Here is a 22,976-nt window from a genome sequence, read left to right on the forward strand (position 1 = left end):
ATTTGTGTATTTATGTATATCTTATATTCTCGTAATCTAGGTTGTAATCCCTATATATATTGATTAATGAGAATATGATACTCAAGGAGATTTACACAATCCTACATGGTATCAGAGCCTAATAGGAATTTTCTTCAGCCTCTGCTCTCCCTTCTCACCCATGGCCGTTGATGATGGTTCCTCCTCCAACAATGATACTCCTCCTCCCCCCTCCTCCCTCTTCTTTTCATCCTGCTTATGCGGTGACCAATATCCGCAACCTCATGTCCATCACTTTGGATCAAGAGGACAGCCAGTATGCAACTTGGGCTGAATTGTTCCAAATACAGGCTTGTGCCTTTAATGTCCTCGATCACATTGACAACATTGTCACTCGTCCTTCCGACGTTGATCAACATACCTAGACTCGTCTCGATGCTATTGTCAAAAATTGGATATATGGAACAATATCCAAGGATTTGGTTCACACCATTATGAAGCCTGGTGCTACGGCTTTGCAGTTATGGACTCGATTGGAGGAGATCTTCCATGATAATAAGCACACTCGTGCTGTATATCTCGAGGAACAATTCACTAACACAAGGTTGGAGAATTATGCAAATATGGGCGAATATTGCAAGCAATTGAAATTACTTGCAGATCAACTGGCCAATGTCGATCGACCGGTTGACGACAATTCCATGGTGTTGCAGCTCATCAAAGGGCTTCCTAAAGGTGAATATGACAAGCTTGTTGTCATGGTACAACAGGCCGACCCAATGCCCTCGTTCAATAAAGCCCGATCTCAATTCTTATTGGAGGAAACTTGCAAGGCGAAACAAGAAGAGCATAGTCAGCAAGCACTAGTGGCTCAGTCCTCCGCCGCAAAATAGACCACCACGCCGCCTCAGCAACAGCAGCCCAACCAGCAGCAGTGTGGTGGTGGCCGTGGAGCAGGCCGCGGCAAAGGGAAGCCAAAAGGCCGTGGCAGGGGGCGGTCCAACTCCAGCAACATTGCAGGCCAGCAACAACAAGCTCTACAAAGCCCGCCTATTGGACAACCCCAAACCCAGCAACAATGGGCATGACAGCAATACCTAGGTCAGCCTCAATGGGCTTCCCCCCCCCCCCCCCTTGTCCTTACCCCACAGGCCCAGCACCTCAATAGTACGGCCGCCCTCTTTCTCAAGGTCTCCTAGGCCCACGTCCGCCCCAACAGCAGCAGGCTTACTTCTCATCTCAACAACAGCAGCACGGTCCACCTATGTCACCAACCGATTTGGGTCACACTTATAGTTCCATGTCCCTTAATCCACCTGACAATGGATGGTACATGGATACCGGTGCATCGTCTCATCTCACTTATAATTCCGATAATCTCTCGAAACTATATACTCTTAGTACTCCTCAATTTATTTTGGTTGGTGAAGGAAAACGTATTCCAATTCAAGGCTATGGCTCTACCACTACTCCCCCCCTAACACTCCCTTCACCCTTAAACATGTCCTCTTTACTCCTAATGTCATTAAAAACTTAATCTCTGTTAGGAAGTTTACTTGTGACAATTATGTTTCTGTCGAGTAACCGTTTCGGTTTTTCTGTGAAGGATCTCAATACGGGGAAACCTCTAGCGAGGTGCAATAGTGTAGGGGACCTCTATCCTTTCACACCTTCCGCCGCTCAAGTTCATCAACAACTCTCTCTTGCAGCCCTCTCTCCTTCAATCTGGCATGGTCGCCTTGGTCATCCCGGGACATCTGTTTTCAATCAGTTAAAAAGTAGGAATTTAATTCAATGTAATAAAGGGGATAAAACCCAGTTTTGTTATTATTGCCCTCTTGGGAAGCATGTTAAATTATCATTTAATAATTCTCTTAGTGTCACTTTTTCTCCTTTTGACATTATTCATGCGGATTTATGGACTTCCCCTATCCCTAGCAAATTGGGTCACAAATATTATTTGGTGCTTCTTGATGATTATTCCCATTTTTTATGGATTTATCCAATAAAATATAAGTCACAAGTGTTTGATATATTCCTACAATTTAGAGCTTATGTCCTTACTCAATTTGAAAAACAAATCAAATCCTTTCAAAGTGCTAACTGGCGCGAATTTGATAACTCTCCCTTCCGTCAATTTTGCACCCTTCATGGTCTTGTTTTTCGTTTCTCTTGCCCAAACACATCCTCTCAAAATGGTAAGGCCGAACGCATCATTCGGACCACCAACAACATGGTTCACACTCTTCTCTTCCATGCCTCACTTCCTCCTTCTTTTTGGGTATATGCTCTAGGGGTTGTAACACACATACTCAATGTTCTTCCAACTAAAACTTTGCAAAACAAGTGTCCAACTGAGATTCTGTTTCGTCGCACACCCACCTATGAGCACCTCCGTACCTTCGGTTGTCTTTGATACCCCAACTTATCCTCAACAGCTCCTCACAAACTCGCCCCTAGGTCTATACCTTGCGTTTTTTTGGGGTATCCCGCAAATCATAGGGGGTACATTTGCTATGATTTATCCACAAATAAGACCATCATCTCAGGCCATGTCACATTTGTGGAAAATATTTTTCCCTTTTCCAATCTCACACAATTTCGAAATGAGGATTATGATTTCTTAGATTCTGACATGTCACCATCTATTACCCACATCCTCACGGACCACTCCAGGCCCACCCCCACTCAGCCCACACCAACCGGCCCAAACACACCAGCAGCCCATCCTCCTCTCTCTCTCATTTGCGCACTGCAGCTGGGCAGTCTAATACCTCACCTGCGGCCCACCCACCAAGCCCCACATCACATTCTCCTTCTATCCAATTCGGATCCCTGCCACCTATACCCATACCCGACTCTCCTCAGATGCAAACACGTGCAAAGCACGGTATATTCAAGATGAAAATCCCTTTCAACCTGAATGTCCAAGCCATATCTCCAATTCCTAAGAGCCCTAAATTAGCCTTACTTGATAAAAATTGGAATACGGCCATGCACGAGGAGTTTGATGCTCTCACTAAGCAACACACTTGGGACCTTGTTCCAAGACCTGATGGGGTTAATGTTATTCGGTGTATGTGGTTGTACAAGCACAAGTACAAAGAGAATGGTGATTTGGAACGATATAAAGCTCGTCTTGTAGTTAATGGAAAATCACATCAGGTGGGCGTGGACTGTGATGAAACTTTTAGCCCGGTGGTCAAACCGGCTACCATTCGGACCGTGTTGAGTATTGCAATGGGGAAAAATTGGCCAATTCATCAATTGGACGTTAAGAACGCTTTTCTTCATGGAAATCTTCAAGAAACTGTGTATATGCATCAACCACCGGGGTTTGTCAACAAACATAATCCCAAATATGTGTGCCGTCATTATATGGGTTGAAACAAGCCCCAAGGGCGTGGTATCAACGGCTTGCGAATTATTTGCTACATATTGGCTTCACGTGTAGCACAAGTGACAACTCCCTTTTCATATTTCATCGAGGTATTGAAAAAACCTATTTATTACTCTATGTGGACGACATAGTACTCACGGCTTCTACAGAGGGGTTGAAGAATTCGATTATTGCAATGCTCAAATCAGAATTTTCCATGACTGACCTTGGGAAACTCAGCTATTTCTTGGGAATTTCGGTCACCCGAACACCGAACAACATGTTCCTTTCACACACCAAGTACGCTGAGGAAATAATACAGAGAGCTAAAATGAGTAATTGCAAAAGTGTTGCCACGCCTGTTGACACAAGTTCGAAGCTAAGTGCTAGTGATGGTGAGTTGATTTCGGACCCCTCCTTGTACAGGAGCTTAGTTGGGGCATTGCAGTATCTCACGTTCACTCGCCTAGATATATCCTACGCGGTTCAGCAAATCTGCCTTTTTTTTATGCATGCCCCACGAGAGCCTCATTACAATGCTCTCAAACGCATAATTAGATACATAAAGGGCACTGCTGAACTCGACCTTCATCTGTATCCATCTGCACCTACGGCCTTAATCTCCTACACATACGCTGATTGGGGGGGCTGCCCCGATACACGTCGCTCAACTTCAGGTTATTGTGTCTACTTGGGAGATAATTTGGTTTCTTGGTCTGCCAAACGCCAAGCAACACTGTCTAAGTCTAGTGCAGAATCAGAATATAGAGGTGTCGCTGAACTTTGTTGGCTCAGAAATCTTCTACTCGAGCTCTACTGCCCAATTCGCCGGGCATCCCTAGTGTACTGTGACAATGTGTCTGCCGTTTCCCTATCTAGCAACCAGGTTAATCATCAACGAACGAAGCACATAGAGATGGATATCCATTTCGTTCGTGAGAAAGTTGCAATGGGTCACATACGGGTTCTACACGTTCCCTCGGCTTATCAATACGCCGATATTTTCACTAAGGGTTTACCGCGACAACTATTTTTGGACTTTCGATACAGTCTTAGCGTCCGACCTCCTCCCGCTATGACTGCGGGGCGTGTTATAGTATATGATAATATTCTCTAGTATATATTCTGTTAAGATATTTGTGTATTTATGTATATCTTATATTCTCGTAATCTAGGTTGTAATCCCTATATATATTGATTAATGAGAATATGATACTCAAGGAGATTTACACAATCCTACACTCTACGTAGTCCACATATATACCCGTGAAAGATCTCCGCGTATGCTAGTAAGGAAGAACATAAACTTTTTACTCTCTTGCTTTGTAGGGATACGACTATGAGAAGTAGTATTAGGGTTGTATGCACTCTTAATTATTCTGTATTTCATACATAATATTAAGCCTAATATATAATAGAAATTAGGTTATAGGATTGCAAACCCTACTCCCCTAATTAGTAATTTTTCTCCTCTTTGACCGGCCACCTAGTCCTTCATTGGGCTTGGTGTGATTTGATCCATCTCATGTTTATATGTGTGACCTTATAGGATCTGGTTATAATTAGTAGCAAACCCGACCCATTATATAATAAGCTTACATGTTGTATTTGATTTCTAGCAAAACAAGACGACCCCTAGCTAATATAACCGAATTCATAATCTCTTTAATTAATCCTATATTAAATAATTGTTATACTTGATCGTGGACACTTCCTTCAACTGTATCTACCAAAACCTATATTGTTGATGTACAATCACAAATTCTATCTACTTACAAGCTCTCCTCATACGAAAGCTTTGATTATAGGTCTAAAACTCTATTACAACCTGTAAAGGACAATGATATATACAACCTGACATTAAAGCTACATAGAACATATAACTATATAAGTAAAAACGTTAAGCTAAACTCAATATTAATAGAACTATTCGACATATGCACCAACATAAACTATATATACTATATTTCGATTAAAGTCACATATCATATAAAGTCAACATCAATTGCATATTATTGTATAACCAACTTTGTTACTCAATTGGACAGCCGGTTCTTTAATTTTCAATGGGCACTTACCAATAAGCTTAAATCCAGCTAATTATTGGAAATTGATGAATTTATTAGTTCTACAAGTGGAACTATTAAATTAATTAAGTCAATAAATTCTTTAATGTTTAGCTGGTAGAAATAAATTAAAAGCACCAATCTGTTATAACGTTTGCTAGCTAGTACGACACAGTTTCGTCGCAGATGGTACGTACACACATATCCTAGTTACTACATTTGACTTGGATTATTTAATTATATAACTCACTCACTTTTAATCAATTAACTAATTAATAATTACTTTAAGTTTACTTAAGAATAAAGTTATTGCTGCTTGATTTTATCACACTAATTGTGCATGCATTACGGTTATTGTATGCATGTAATGACAAATTATGGAACATGCAAGTTGCTAATCCTAACTCATAAGCTTTGTTCTAATAATGATTAATAAACTAATTAACGATAAGGTTAGTTACTTTTTGTGAATTACGCACTAAGATAAGGTATTGGATTTATGTGATTTTTAGCAGTATCTATGTTTGATTAAGGGGTCAATTAGGCAGCGTAAGCACGCACGATTAGGGCTGGTTATGATATATACTTACTCTATATATAATTTGATAATATACTCTATTGATCGATTCAAGAAGCTAGGATGCCATGACTACGAGTAATACAACTTATTTTTATTAGATTTATTTTTTATTTAGGTAGATCTTTTGGTTTATAAACTTATGATGCATGAAAAAGGGTCAAAAGTATGTTACATGTAAAGGAGGGTGCAGTGATTTAATCTACTGATTTGAGTATAATTTATGAAAAAGGGCCAAATGCACGTAACATGTTTACTAAACATTTAACTCTATCTCTTAAATTAATAGATTATGTCATAAATTTATTAACTTTTTTAAAAAAATGTCTACCTAGTAACCTAGTTAGTGTAGGTTAGTTGGGAGGTTATGCCCGCGTGGGTATATTATAAATACTCTCGGATTGTTTTATTTTATTTTTGGGTGTTTAGAGAGCCACAAGGACAGGGGTGAAAATCGATTCCAAAATTTTCTGAAATCGGGAGAGAAGCCCTAACCTCTTGAGCTATATATCTCTCACTCTCACAGATATTGGCGGAATTAGCTTCAAATGTTATGCACCATGCTTATAATGCTACCATATGTCTAACACAAAGTTAAATTTGCTCCAATATAGTACTAAAAATGCAATCACTCTATTTTTTTTTTTTTAAAAAAAAAAAACTGCTTCTTTTGCTTAAATTATGAATTATGATAATATGCTATTATGCTCTTTTGTGGTCAGAAAGTCTTAGTTGACAAACTGTGATGTTATAATGTCATGTACAAAATCTTCTTATTACGTTTTCAAATCTTAGACCAATGTAATTAGGCCTTAACTTATTATGCAAGTTGACAAATAAAAAGCAGTGATTAAATAACAATAACTGAATTATTCATCTATTTTGTCAAAAAAAAAAAAAAAAGAATAATTCATCTATAATTTTCACACCCGCAAGTTGCAATGCCGCAGCTAGCTAGCTTAGTACTATTAATTAGGTCATAGCATTCGCATGATTCTAACAATTACAGATCTAATTATTGTCTAACTATTGTTTAAAACAACTAGCCCATTAAATAAACATAGTATGTTATGTTTCGAAGTTATGGGACTGTTTGACAAAATTAATTGTGACACCAGCCATAATTTATTCTTGATTATTGTTGAGATTGTTAGTAGTGGATAATTGATGTTATTATAAAAGTTGAAAAGTAACAATAATGATATCCATTGAATTCAAAAAAATTAATCCGATCACAACTTCATCACCATACATTAACTTTTGAATATATAATGTTTTGTCAAAGCATTAATCGTGATGACTATGAAAACTACACGGAATACGTTTTTCTTTATGTATCGAAAAATAATGGATATAGTATATATATAGGTCATGCTGTTAAATTTTAATTTCCTACTAATTAACTAATGACTAGCTAAGATGGCTTTATGTTCATATCCAAGTTGGCTAATAAAAATTGAGTAAGAAAATTTAATTAGTACTGCGTTACTCAGCAATAGGATTGGATCGAATATACATAAATAAATAACTAATCCACTTTCATACACTAATTACGATTAGTAATAATGATAATCAAGAAGTAGCTAGCCATGTAATGCTAATTCTTCATGCATGTGCAAATTTATGGGTTCAATAAAATAGATGGAATATTCATGAATTAATTTAATAAATGAATATGATTTTATTTATTATAATTTATAAATTGGAAAATCTGTGGGTGTAATTAAATTGGTCGTCTTCCTCGAGGTACTATTCACATGTACTGTATGTGTAGGTGACATCAAAGACCAAATAACGTCTATAATTTCCAAGCATCATCATTTGCATTTCAGGACTATTCTAGCAGACCATTCACGTCTTGGGTCGTTGCTATCCTTAGTCATGCATAATGCGATAAATCGTTACAGGCTGTGTACTATCTGAAATTTGTAGTCACGATAATATTGTCAATATACGACTCATACTTATGTATCATAATAACTGTAACATTTGTTTTTTTTTTTTTTTTTAGATTAAACTCTAAAATTGCATATTTTTCATTAGCGCGTATCTTGTGTAATTTTGTTACGACCTAGAGCTACTCGTTTCAATTTGTTTATTGTAAATAAATCTAATTTATATTGATATGAGTAGATTAGTTGTCGATAATTGTATAATTGTTGTATACGGAGTATATTGTAAAATACCTAGGTATATATGACTTATTTTTGTTAGATTGTCAAAGCAAGGTTATCACCTTTTTTAAATAATAAACTAGGGAGCAGTAGTTTTATGACTATATTTTTAGAATTTGTGAAGGTTCAATGGGCACTCAAGAGGGGGGGGGGGTGAATTGAGTGTTAAGTAATCGTTGGCTAATTTTGCTTCTTTTCGGATTATGTGTGAGGAACCAGTTGTGCTGGTTCCCGTACGCAGCGGAATATAAATAAGAAATAAAGAAGACAACAAATTTAACGAAATAAAACAAAGCAATAAAGAACACAACAAATTTAACGAGGTTCAGCCAACTCAGGCCTACGTCCTCCTATCCTAAGTTCTTTATTAATCTACTCCGAAAAACAAAGACAAAGAACACTCTGCTGTTCCCTACTCCGGGAACCAGCAAACCCCACACTCTTACTCCGAGTGTGCTCTCGACTTACACTCGTAAGCCCAATGTGTTTGAACTCACAAACACTCACCCAGCCTTTAACCCCTTTGTTAAAGACTCAATACAAGAATCAAGAACTCCCCTTTGATCTCACTTCTACGAAGCTAATTAAGAGAAAAAGTTTAAGTACTAGAATGCTCTTGTATATGACTTGATGAATGGGATTAGTGCTTAAGTATATGCTCTCAAATAATTGCTCTTTTAATTTCTAGAGAGGCACACGAAATATGTGAAATAAGATGAGTTTATATAAGCTTAGATTCCTAAAACCTAGTTTCCTTAAATCACACAATCTTAGAAAATAAGATATATTGTAATTTTAGGAAAGTATTTATCTTATTTGACTTAATCACAAAGATAGAATCAATTAAGATAAATACTCCTAGTTTTTAGGTAACCAAGAATATTTCATCTTATTTCCAGCTGCACAAAATATTTTCAAGATAATCTTTTCGAAAAAATCTTTTTGTAAAATCTTTTTCCAAAACGGCAGCTCGAATATCTCGTACAGTGAACCTGGTTCCCCGACCTGGTTCCCTGAATTGAAACATGTTATGAAACCTGTTCCAACTTTGTACCAGATTTCATATCATACTTCAATATACTTTTAAGCACTTATATAACCCAAACATGCAAGCATACTACGGAGCATATTACATGAAAACCTAGATAACATATTAAAGCATAAATCGTCTTTTCTTCATGTAATCTTCAAGACTTGAATCTTCCTTGAATACTTCTATTATGAGCAAACAATCTTTCTTCGAAATATCTTCGAAAGGCTTCTATGCTCCAAGTCTTGGAATCAACTTATATTCTGCACAATCAATAAGGTTAATGCACAATATAAAGTAAGTGACTGCTGTACCACGTAGCAACCATGGAAACAGTACATACTGGTTCCCTACCAGTACATAACACTTTTATCATATAACTGTTCCCTGTATAAAGACAAGTTAGTTCAATAAGAAAACTCATGTAAGTAATAACTTGTCTGGGAAAACAGTGTTCTATGTTAGCTGGTTCCCCTAACTGTATCGAACACTTTCAAGGACCTGTTTCCCTTAGCAGTTTGTCATCATTCAAAACTATCAATCAAAACCTAAGGGACTCAACAAATTCCCCCTTTTTGATGATGACAAACTTTTGAAGTTCCTGAACCTGTGAACATGCTCAAAAGGAAAACCGTCAAAAACTTCAAGGACTCAAGACTCTTTGGAACAAGTCAGTTAGGCCAACTGGTTCCCTAAACAGAAAATAGAAAATACGAAATAAAAAGACTCAAACTGACTCAATCTAAACTAGCTAAACCTTAGGCTTCAACTTCAGACTACTTCCCCCTTTTGGCATCATTAAAAAGTATCCACAAGTAAAAGCAATGTGCACAAGTTAATGTGCTTATCCATACAATGGCATCAACCACCATTCAAGCATTATGCTGCAAAAAGAGATTAGTCAAACAGTTCATACCATAGCAGAGTTAGTAGTTCATACAAGCCAACAAAGTTTAACCAAAGAAGCCCAAATCCATCCAAAAAGAAAGTTCATGGAATGGAGAGAAGTAGACAGACCAACAAAATCAGTTATTTTAGAATAAACATGAGGGTGAGGAAACAAGAACAGAAACAGCATCACTCCTCATCATCATTCTCGTTCCCTTCCTCCTCCTCGAACTTTGCAACATCTTCTGTATTATCATTTGATTCCTCTTCATCCTTGTCACCATGCTCTGCTTAAACCAAAATCAGTATATTACTAAGCATATTCTTGTGATTCCCCAATCTGTTTCAAAACCACTTCCTGACCTGCTGGTTCCTCTATTTTTTTTTTTTTTTTTTTTTTTTTTTTTTTTTTTTTTTTTTGTTTAAAGAAAGCATGAGAGATATGTACTGATTCAGAATGTTCTCCTTGTTGCATAACGAGTGCAAAACTGTTCTCCTTGTTGCATAACGAGTGCAAAACTAGCATCACATCAATCAAGCAAAGAAGTTCTTGCTGGTACCCTTTTTCTCTTGGTTCCTGGAACAGCGTCAATGGACTGTTCCTCCTGCACCTTCTCAGTGAACTTCTTTAATTGAGTTGCTCTACTTCGTACCATGGTCTTAGCAGTGGGTGTCTCCTCATAATAACCAACAACCTCTATTTCATCCTTTTCACTCTGACTTTTCTGAATTTCCTCCAACTTCGGGCTTAAGGACATTTATGCTTCCTTCTGATGTTCCCCCTGAGACTGAGCTGGTTCCTTGAGTGAACAGTAACCGAATGAACAATGATGAATTTAAAGCATACGAGAGAGAGAAAGAGAATTTCGAGTGATGATGATTGATGATCTGCACAAAGGGTTAGTGTATATTTTTAACAATGAAGCACAAAGAGAGAAGAAGGAAAGAAAAGAGTTAGTTGAGCCAATAAAAAGCAACTGTAAAGGATATTTTTAAATTGAAATCAAAAATTTGGTAATTATCTTTTACCATAATTATCTCAACCAACTATAAATAAGGCATATGATATGTTTGCCTTTTATATGGGATTAAATAACTGAAATAAGATAAATTCCTTCCAAAAGGAAATATCTTATAGTAATCTTCCGAAAATAAAAGATATTATCGGATGACATATCAGAGCTGGTCTGCTGTTTCCCTTTGCTGGTACCTGTATAGAACCATGTCACGCTGTTTCTGGCAATTCAGCCTGATTTCACCTGTTTCTTACAACAATGATTCTCAATCCTTTTGAGATTTTGAACCATCTACACAACACTTGAAAGATATCAACATAAGTATGTACACACACTATACAAGAGAATACCATTCTAACCAATCATTGAAGGAAGTAATTGAAGCCAATACCTAAAATCTAACTAGACCTAAAAGGACTCTTAACCTACAAAAAGACTCTCTACACAAAGGCTTTGTGAAGATATCAGCAATTTGATCTTCACTTTTACAAAACAACATCTCCACCAATCCTTTTTCCACATTGTCTCTTAAAAAATGGTGTCTTATTTCAATGTGTTTTGTCTTGGAGTGTTGCACAGGATTCTTTGAAATATTGATTGCACTAGTGTTATCACAGAAAATAGGAACACTTTTATAAATAACACCAAAATCTTTCAGCTGGTTCCTTATCCACAGTAGCTGGGAACAGCATGAAGCTGCAGCTATATATTCAGACTCTGCTGTGGATAGGGCCACTGAATTTTGCTTTTTAGAACCCCATGAAATTAGACAAGAGCCAAGAAAGTGTGCCATACCTGATGTGCTCTTTCTATCAACTAAGAAACCAGCATAATCTGCATCTGTGTATCCAATAAGATCAATGGTACTGCCTTTGGGGTACCACAATCCCAGATTTGCTGTTCCTACAAGATACCTAAGTATCCTTCTAACAGCCTTCAAGTGAGATTCCTTTGGATTGCTTTGAAACCTAGCACACAAACCAACAGAAAACACAATGTCAGGTCTACTAGCTGTTAGGTAAAGTAGAGAACCTATCATTCCTCTATAAAGAGAAGCTTCAACATCTTTTCCCTTAAGATCAGCATCTAATTTTGTAGATGGGGGAACAGGTGTATCATAAGCTTTGCTGTTCTCCATGCCGAATTTTTTCAGCAACTCTTTTAAGTACTTTTGTTGATGGATCATTATTCCATCATCCATTTGCTTAATCTGCAGCCCTAGGAAGAATCCTAGTTCTCCCATCATGCTCATTTCAAATTCACTCTGCATAAGATTAGCAAATTCATCACATAAAACCTGATTAGTAGCACCAAATAAAATATCATCAACATAAATTTGTACTACAATCAAGTGTTTCCCCCTGGTTCTTATGAACAAGGTCTTGTCTATTGTTCCCCTCTTGTAATCATTTGCCATCAAGAAATTGGACAATCTTTCATACCAAGCCCTCGGAGCTTGTTTCAACCCATATAATGCTTTGTCCAACTTGTACACATGTTGGGGGAACAGTGCATCTTCAAAACCAGGTGGCTGCTCCACATATACTTCTTCCTTTAAATATCCATTGAGGAAGGCAGTCTTTACATCCATCTGAAACAGCTTAAAATTCATGTGAGCAGCATAAGCAATTAAAATCCTAATAGCCTCTAGCCTAGCTACTGGTGCAAACGTCTCATCATAGTCAATTCCTTCTTGTTGATTGTACCCTTGCACCACTAGCCTTGCTTTGTTTCTGACTATAGTACCAAGGTCATCTAACTTGTTTCTAAAGACCCATCTAGTGCCAATGACTGATCTTTCCTTGGGACGGGGAACCAGGTGCCAAACCTGGTTCCTCTGAAACTGATTTAACTCATCTTGCATAGCTAGTACCCAATCAGGATCAGTCAATGCCATTTTATAGTCATAGGCTCTACATTAGACAGGAAAGAATAGAAAGCACAAAAGTTTTGAAAAACATTTGTTCTCGTTTGAATCCCCTTATTTATATCACTAATTATTTGATCAGTGGGATGAGAAGATTGATATCTATAACTTTTAAAATTAAGACTGTTTTGTGCTTTCTCATTAAGTTGGGAACCAGCATGTTCATGGATCTCTCCTTCTTCTGAGGAGCCAGGAGGATTCACATTCATGCTGTTTCCTCTATCATTACTTACCTCAGGTTCAGGGGTGGTACCTTCTTCTGTTCCCCCTGAACTCATTACCTGTCTATTATTTGAGGAACCATCAGGACTTGGTTCCCCTTCAGAGTCCTCATTATCTTCATTTTCTTCTCTAGGCACTTCATCATTATCATCTGGTGGAGTATTTGGTAGGCCTAGATCTGCTTGCACTTCATCCGTGGGACCAGTATACTGGTTCCCCGTGAAATCCATCAATCCAATCACTTCATCAGGTTGTACCTGCGCAATCTCAGAAGACATGTTAAATTCATCAAAAATGACATGGACACTCTCCTCAACACGAAGAGTCCTTTTATTAAAGACTCTATATGCTTTGCTGTGAGAAGAGTATCCAAGGAAGATTCCCTCATCACTTCTAGGATCAAATTTATCAAGCTGGTCCTTCCCATTATTATGCACATAGCATTTACATCCAAAGACACGAAAGTATGTGATGTTGGGCTTTCGACCTTTAAGAAGTTCATAGGGAGTCTTATTTAACTTTGGTCTAATGAGACCTCTATTCAATATATAGCAAGCAGTGTCAACAGCTTCTCCCCAAAAACTCTTTGGGAGACCACTCTCAATGAGCATCGTCCTCGCCATCTCCTCAAGAGTTCTATTCTTCCTTTCTACAACACCATTTTGTTGAGGTGTTCTAGGGGCTGAGAAGTTGTGATTAACTCCATGTTCCCTACAATAATCAATAAAGTTAGCATTTTCAAATTCAGTACCATGGTCTGATCTTACCGAGACCAGCTTGTGGGTGAGCTGGTTCTCCACTTGTTTCACCAATGTTACCCATTCTTCAAACGTTTCATCCTTTGTGTGTAACATCATTACCCAAGTGTACCTGGAATAATCATCAACCATAACGCAGACATATCTATGACCTCTTCGACTTTGTACTCTCATGGGACCACACAAATCAATGTGTACAAGTTCGAAGGGTCTGCTGGTACTCAAAACAGTTTTAGACTTAAAAGAATTTTTGACCTGTTTCCCCCTTACACATTCATAACAAACTTTATCAGCTTCATACTTAATGTTAGGAAGGCCTACAACTAAGTCACGTGTTTTAAGTTTGTTTAGAAGTGTTAGGCTAGCATGTCCAAACCTCTTATGCCAAATCCATTGATTATTGTCAGAAACAGCTCTCAAACAGATGGACTTGTCTTGAGGGATTTTATCTAAGAAGGTAATGTAAACATCATGCTTCCTGGTTCCCTCACATACAAGTTCTCCTGTTTGTGAGTTAACTATGTGACATAGGTTGGCTTGAAACTCAACTATATTACCTTTGTCACATAATTGAGAAATACTCAAGAGATTATGTTGCAAGCCTTCAACATAATAAACATCATCTATTGCGTTAGAAAGTGTCTTACCAACTTTACCTAAACCAGTGATGGTTCCCTTGCTGTTATCCCCAAAGGTGACACTTCCTCCATCAAAGGCCACTAGTGAAAGGAATTGATCTTTATCCCCGGACATGTGTCTTGAGCAACCACTGTCCAAATACCAATAGGTGTCTCCCTTCACTCTAGCCTGCAAGAGCAAATCAAACATTAGTTTTAGGAACCCAAACATACTTGGGTCCCTTTTCAACAACATTAACATCTTGTTGATCCTTTCTTCTCCACACATATTTTACACCCTTGCTGTTCTTATTAGCACTAATTTTCTTAGCTGGACATTCATGTATCTTATGTCCATTTTTACCACAATGAAAACACACATGCATTTCTTTAGTCATGACATACTTGCCTCGTTGATATTCTTTGATCCAGGTGGTTTCTCTGGGAGACCAGTTAGTCCTGGTTCTCTGTCTAGTATAACCAAGACCAACTTTTCCTCTGTTTCCTCTTGATGAAGTCAGGTAATTTAAGGATTCTTGAGCATTCAATAATTTGTCCACATGTCTATGACTATCATTAAGTTCTTTTTCTCTGGTTTCAAGTGTTTTAGTTAACAATTCGTTTTTCTCTTTAAGAAAATCAAAGTTACTTTTTAAAGCTTCGAATTGTAGATTAAGTTTTGAAACCATAGAGTCAATAGACATGTCAACAATCACTGGTTGCTTGTCCTTTTTCAGTTGATTGATTTCCGCATGCAAATCACAAATATTACTTTCATACTTATCAATCGTATTACTGACATCTACACTGGTACCTGTAGGGGAAACAGTGAACTGTGCAGCTTTAAGTGAAGCAATTTCCTTGTGAGAGTTTTCCAGGTTGTAAGCCAATGTTTCAAAGGCCTTCAACAAGGAAGTTCTAGTACACGAATTTGCTTTACTTATAGCTACTGAAAAATCAAGAGTATCACTAGTGGTTGATAAGTCTCTAGGGAACCAGGAGGTCAGATCCTCTTCACCATCAATTGGTTCAAACGATCTTTCCTTTTCTAGTTCCACTTTACACTTGTCTAATTCAACCTCTAGTTCTGCTACTTGATTTTTTAGTTCATAACAGACTCCTTCTAGATGATCACAACTAGCAATAGCAATATTACATTCACCACGTTTTTCTTTTAATTCTCTTTTGCAAGTTATGTATGTTTCACTTAGTTTATAGCATTCATCTAGTAAGGAATCAATACAAGCAAGCATATTTTCTCTATCATATTCATGCATATCTTCTCTAATTTGCTCTAAGCTTACCTTGCGTTCATGTAGTACATCCTTCTTTGCCATAAAGCATTTGTTGAATGTACTGGTTCCCCCTCTGGTTCCTGGACCAGTGCTGTTTTCCTTGATGTTTGTAAAGGCAGTTAGGCAAACATCTGAGTTGGATGATCCTTCTTCTTCATCTGACCCTGAGTCAGAGTCTCCCCACATGGAAGCTATCATGGCATTCTTGTATGCTTGTTTATCTCCGGATTTAGACTGTTTGTCATTCCACTTAGGACAATCTCGAATAAGATGTCCTTTTTCTCCACACTTGAAACATCCTGTAGAAGAAGAATTAGAGTTAGATTTTTTATAGTTTTTAAAATGCTTACCTTTGAAATTCTTTCTTTGATCTCGAAGGGATCTCTCAAATCTTTTTGCAATCATGCTAATTTCATCTTCATCATCTTCTACTGTTCCCTTAAGCGCCATGCCTCTTGCTGGTTCCTTCTCAGACTTAGAGTCAATCAGCATCTCATGAGTCATAAGGGAACCAATCAGCTGTTCCAGAGACAAGGTAGACAGATCCTTTGCTTCATATACTGCTGTTACCTTGGCTGTCCATGCATCTGTTAAACTACGCAATAATTTTCTCACAAGATCCTCGTCAGATAAATTTTTACCAAGAGATCTAAGATCATTTACAATAGTCATAAACCTACGAAAGCAATCATTGATTTTTTCATTTTTATTCATGGCAAACAATTCATATTTAGACATGATTAAATCAATTTTAGACCGTTTTACCTCACTGGTTCCCTCAAACGCAAGTTCAAGGGTATCCCATATCTCCTTAGCACTACTGCAGCCAGATATACGATTTGTTTCGGTCTCACCTATTGCTTGTTGTAGTATTGACATTGCCTTAGCATTCTTCTCCAGCAACTTGTAATCAGCAGTGACCAATTCGCTATCTTTCTTGGGAACCTGGTTCCCCTCAACATCTGTCTTGAGAATGATATTAGGACCATTTTTAACTACGAGCCAGCATTCATAATCAATACCCATGATAACATTCTGGATCCTGTTCTTCCACCAAGCATAATTATTTCCATTAAACTTGGGTGACTTGTTGTCATAACCGATTGCACTTAATTCTTGAGTACTCATTCTTAACTCCTCTAGATGTTACTCTTTCGAGAAGCTTAGGCTCTGATACCAATTGAAGGTTCAATGGGCACTCAAGAGGGGGGGGTGAATTGAGTGTTAAGTAATCGTTGGCTAATTTTGCTTCTTTTCGGATTATGTGTGAGGAACCAGTTGTGCTGGTTCCCGTACGCAGCGGAATATAAATAAGAAATAAAGAAGACAACAAATTTAACGAAATAAAACAAAGCAATAAAGAACACAACAAATTTAACGAGGTTCAGCCAACTCAGGCCTACGTCCTCCTATCCTAAGTTCTTTATTAATCTACTCCGAAAAACAAAGACAAAGAACACTCTGCTGTTCCCTACTCCGGGAACCAGCAAACCCCACACTCTTACTCCGAGTGTGCTCTCGACTTACACTCGTAAGCCCAATGTGTTTGAACTCACAAACACTCACCCAGCCTTTAACCCCTTTGTTAAAGACTCAATACAAGAATCAAGAACTCCCCTTTGATCTCACTTCTACGAAGCTAATTAAGAGAAAAAGTTTAAGTACTAGAATGCTCTTGTATATGACTTGATGAATGGGATTAGTGCTTAAGTATATGCTCTCAAATAATTGCTCTTTTAATTTCTAGAGAGGCACACGAAATATGTGAAATAAGATGAGTTTATATAAGCTTAGATTCCTAAAACCTAGTTTCCTTAAATCACACAATCTTAGAAAATAAGATATATTGTAATTTTAGGAAAGTATTTATCTTATTTGACTTAATCACAAAGATAGAATCAATTAAGATAAATACTCCTAGTTTTTAGGTAACCAAGAATATTTCATCTTATTTCCAGCTGCACAAAATATTTTCAAGATAATCTTTTCGAAAAAATCTTTTTGTAAAATCTTTTTCCAAAACGGCAGCTCGAATATCTCGTACAGTGAACCTGGTTCCCCGACCTGGTTCCCTGAATTGAAACATGTTATGAAACCTGTTCCAACTTTGTACCAGATTTCATATCATACTTCAATATACTTTTAAGCACTTATATAACCCAAACATGCAAGCATACTACGGAGCATATTACATGAAAACCTAGATAACATATTAAAGCATAAATCGTCTTTTCTTCATGTAATCTTCAAGACTTGAATCTTCCTTGAATACTTCTATTATGAGCAAACAATCTTTCTTCGAAATATCTTCGAAAGGCTTCTATGCTCCAAGTCTTGGAATCAACTTATATTCTGCACAATCAATAAGGTTAATGCACAATATAAAGTAAGTGACTGCTGTACCACGTAGCAACCATGGAAACAGTACATACTGGTTCCCTACCAGTACATAACACTTTTATCATATAACTGTTCCCTGTATAAAGACAAGTTAGTTCAATAAGAAAACTCATGTAAGTAATAACTTGTCTGGGAAAACAGTGTTCTATGTTAGCTGGTTCCCCTAACTGTATCGAACACTTTCAAGGACCTGTTTCCCTTAGCTGTTTGTCATCATTCAAAACTATCAATCAAAACCTAAGGGACTCAACAATTTGGAAGTCCAAAGTGAAAGGAATTGATCAATAAGAATCGGATCAAACTATTAAGTAAAAAGGGTTTCACAAAAAGTATTGTTATTAATTAAGTCCTGTTAAATACGGGTTTGAGCCGCATCCTTCACGGGAGAGTGCAAGTCCACCACTTTACAAGACCAAGGAGGTTCCACCTCAAAAACATATGGCAATAAGAGGAGTAGCCCCTTAGCCTTATATAGTGGTGGTAACTCTTGAATTCTTTCAATGTGGGATTTCATTACCACTACACTTCCCTTTTAGTGTTTAGTATTTTAGTGTGGGACAAGAGAATGCTCACATGTGGGTTGTTCATGGGCTCAACACTCCCCCTCACATGTGAGCTGTCCATAGTGTTTGACCCAGTATACCTTAGTCATTAAGGCTCCGATCGTGGGTCTGGCTCTGACACCATGTTAAATACGGGTCTGGGCCGCACCCGTCACGGGAGAGTGCAAGTCCACCACTTTACAAGACCAAGGAAAAATCACATGAGACAAAGTTAAAAAGGGACCTTACATGTGAGAGGGAGTGTTGAAGAATAAACCTCTCAAGTGTCACCACATGTAAGTGTCCCACATTGGTTGAAGAAGAGAGAGTTAAACACTTTATAAGGCTAAGGGGCTACTCCTCCTATTGCCATATGATTTTAGGATAGAACCTCCTTGGACTTGTGAAGTGGACTCTCTCTCTTAGTTTGCGGGTGAGGCCCAGACCCGCGTTTGAGAAGTCCATATTCACTATATTGCAGAGAATGAAATTAGTTTCGAATATAAACAAATTTATCAGTGAGTGTAATTTTTTTTTTTCACGGTTAGATCTAAAGAACTTACTTTTACTTTGATGTAATAAAGAACTCATGGTTTCGTCTTAAAGCGCACACAACGAACATTTATTTTTATGCGGTATGTTAAGGAGACTAAAGTCATGCATGTTGTACACGTACAAGAGACTACATATTCTATTAATGCAATTCAATAATGCTTAATCCTTGTTTCAAAGCCATCTCATTGTTCGTTTTATGATCGAGTTTTGTCGAATAGAGAACTTTTACTAATAATATTCTGTTTCATATTAGATATAACTTTGAATTTTTTTTATTAATACCCCTTGTTTCATATTAGATACAACTTTGAATTTTTTTAATATTTCGTAAATAATACCCAAAGTTACATCTAATATAAAATAGAAGTATGTACTATGTAGCATATTACTCCGTAATTTTCAAGGTGAATGAGAATGATATAGTGATAGCAAAGAACTAAAACAATAGCGTGCCCTTGTTATTACTCCGTATTAATTTACTATGTACTTGTATAATAACTGTTATAGTTTCTTGATTTCAGCAAATTTACTCAATTCATTTTATTGCCTACATCTTTTATTTATGTGCATCATGTAATATATTCAAAGATTGCTTTGTTTATTATAGGTGATAATATAATGAATTTGCACAAAGAACTCACTTTAAATTCGAGCAGATGATCACTTCGAAACCTTAGCTTAGCAATTATTAGACCAATGCAAGTTGAGTCAAATAGTTTAATTTGGTCGGTTATTACTTTCTACTTTGGACAGTTGGAATTCAACGTAACTCAATAATCAATTCTGCCGAAGTACCGGACTAGCTACTACTCCATCGATTCAAGCTTAACTCCAAGTTTAATTTATGTAAGTTGTGAGCAAACTCGATAAGCTCGATCATGATACATATGATCAAGTTATTTAATAATACGAGTGTCTACCTGAGTTTGAGATTTAAAGTTTTATTATCTTCTTTCCATATGTTTTTTAGTAGTTTTTTGACTCAATATTTACAATTCAAATACTTGAAATTATGTGATGGAGGTAAAGGGATCTTCGTTTCCAAGTATTATCATTTGGTAACTATGAATGACCGAATGAGTCTTACCTCACTTGGTAATCCTTAATCTTTAGAATCTAAAGAGATAAGACTTTTTTAAAAGCAAGACATATACTTTTCTTCTGGTTCAAAAAAGAGTTGTACCTTGAATCCTAAAGATTTAGAGTTCGAATGTTATCAAGTGAGCTAATAGCCTTTAATTTAGTTGAACGAAATTTAAATTTTTATTAAAGGATAATACATTAATAATTTGTGTGTCAATTGGTTTACATCCCTACACATATAATCTTCCAAGAGTGTCCCCTCATCAAGAAAATTATATATGGCTTCCATTGTTATTGTTATTCTTTTATTATGCATGAACCACTTCCAACCAAGCACAAAACGACATTAAAAAAAATCAATTCATGAATTAACATAGCTATCATTCCATTAACAATTGAAAGTAGCCAATAAATACAAAAATATATCCATCATCCCTACTAAAAAAAGGGAAAATAAACATACTCAAAATTCAAACAAATTACTAGTAAATTTACTTGTACTAGCATCAAACTTTCATAGCCATGTCTAAAACACCCGCTCCCCCACCAAAAAAATAAAAAAATAATATTGAACCAATCACATCATTCTCCATATCTAAAAACTATTTACCAATAATTTTTTTCCCTCCTACAAATACAGTATCGTATAAGACAATAATGTATACGAGATTTGATATTACTGTCAGGAGTCCTTACTGCCGGAATAATTAATCTTAAGACTCCAAACTTTAATTTCCCCATTAAGCCCACCACTAAACACCGAAATTCCATCTTCACCCTCCATTTTTGCAGCTAATGACTTAACAGGCTTACTATGCCCAGTCAAAACGCTTAAACAACAGAATTTTCCTTCAAACCCACGTCTCCAAATCCTGACCGTCCGATCAGCCGAACCACTGATCAGAAAATCTGAGACGTTGATCAAACACAAGATCGCCCCATTATGACCTCTAAGGGCCCCACTAACCACCATATACTTAGCACTATCTTCTCTCTCCCAAACCAATATCGAACGGTCACAAGCACCCGAGAATAAAATCGAACCGTCAGAATTCAACGCTAATGCATTTACAGCTGATTTATGTTTCTCCAACGTGGCAATCCCTGAATGCTTCTTCTCCGACCCGGATTTTTTAGCCCAAACCCGAATCCGACCATCAGCCGACCCGGTATAAACCGTTCCGTCATTTGCAACAATAACGGCGTTAATCGCATCCTCATGCGCCGTTACAGACTCGTAACACCGTAAACTCTTTGGACCCCACACTTTCAACGTTTTATCCCAAGAAACGGAGTATATTTTTCCGTTGGTAACGGCCAAGCTCGAAACGGCGTCGTTGTGCTCAACCCACAACCGCGTCTTATGTCGCCTGACTTTCACGTGATTCTTCGGAACCGGGTACCGGCGTAACCGGTCAGTTAAAGTGGGTAAAGTAGAAACCATCTTATGCTTCTTACTCGCGGTTAACTTCCAAACCCGGATTTTGCCATCCTGGTGAGCGGAGAAGATTTTTCCGTCGGAGAATGTGACGGACTTAACGGCGCCGGAGGAGGTTCCGTCGGAGTTGAAGGTTTCAATGAGGGAGAGGGTGGAGGAGTCGTAGACGTTGATCTGGTGGCCGGAGGAGACGTAGAGGAGAGATGATGCGGAGGAGAGAGAAAGTGATGAGATGGAGGAAGGTAGTGAGAGAGTAGAGGAGAGAGAGTGGGTGAGGGTGACGGTAGCGGAGACGTCGAGGAGAGAGAAGTATTGAAGGGAAGGGACAGATGGCAGGGTTTGAAGGGAGAGGTGACTTTGTAGACTAGTGTTACTTGCGGGTGAGGTAGAGGAGGAGGAAGATGTTGTCGCCGGAAAGTTGTTGGAGTCGTCGCCGGCGACGGTGGAGGTACAGAAACAGAAGCGAGTTTTAAGCTTCATTATTGTGGAAATGGAAAATTTGAAAAGAAAAGTAGACGGTTTGAAGAGAGGAGAAAGAAGGGGGTATAAATAGAAAGTGGAGGGGAGAGAGTGCCAGCGTGGAGGAGAGAGAAGATGTATGCAAGTTGGTACGTTGACAATTTTTGGAAGAGATGGGATGTCAGGTTGCATGCACTATGTATGTCTATGACTGCGTTGTGATTTGCGTTGATTTGTGTGAATACTGATATATTTACTGTATCAAATTTACTCATGCATTAGCTTGTTTTTGTTTATATTTTTACACTCGGGTGAAAACCCTAATTAAATATTGTAAAAATGTAAAATAGATCTGACTTGACCTGAAATTGATGGTCCCAAATCAAGTAGAAGCAATTTAATTGATCAGAATTGCAGCTTGACCTGAAATATATTTGTATATACCAGAAATCAACCTAAATTGGAATTAATCCAAGTAGATTCATGCCTAACCTAAAATCAAGCTGAACATATTAATAAACATTATGGACTATATATAACATGTAGCTAGGAAATTATTTCAACTCAATTG

General features: G+C 37.5%; 2 protein-coding genes across 2 annotated transcripts; one reads left to right on the top strand and one right to left on the bottom strand.

Moving 5' to 3' along the window:
• The first annotated feature begins 473 nt into the window (after positions 1-473).
• Positions 474-872, top strand: LOC110712495. Its single transcript, XM_021890959.1, has one exon. The coding sequence runs from the start codon at positions 474-476 to the stop codon at positions 870-872; it is 399 nt and encodes a 132-aa protein (XP_021746651.1).
• A 19,996-nt stretch (positions 873-20,868) lies between these two features.
• LOC110712378 (protein JINGUBANG-like) lies at positions 20,869-22,539 on the bottom strand. Its single transcript, XM_021890833.1, has one exon. It carries the CDS (start codon positions 22,424-22,426, stop codon positions 21,191-21,193), a length of 1,236 nt encoding a protein of 411 aa, XP_021746525.1. The 5' UTR covers positions 22,427-22,539; the 3' UTR covers positions 20,869-21,190.
• Between the last annotated feature and the right edge of the window lie 437 nt (positions 22,540-22,976).

The sequence above is a fragment of the Chenopodium quinoa genome, unplaced genomic scaffold, assembly GCF_001683475.1.
Source record: "Chenopodium quinoa cultivar QQ74 unplaced genomic scaffold, ASM168347v1, whole genome shotgun sequence".
In the NCBI taxonomy this organism is placed as follows: Eukaryota; Viridiplantae; Streptophyta; class Magnoliopsida; order Caryophyllales; family Amaranthaceae; genus Chenopodium; species Chenopodium quinoa.

Bases quoted from the DNA above. Each gene is read 5' to 3' on its own strand.
- LOC110712495 (XM_021890959.1), top strand. From the start codon at position 474: ATGAAGCCTGGTGCTACGGCTTTGCAGTTATGGACTCGATTGGAGGAG.
- LOC110712378 (XM_021890833.1), bottom strand. From the start codon at position 22,426: ATGAAGCTTAAAACTCGCTTCTGTTTCTGTACCTCCACCGTCGCCGGC.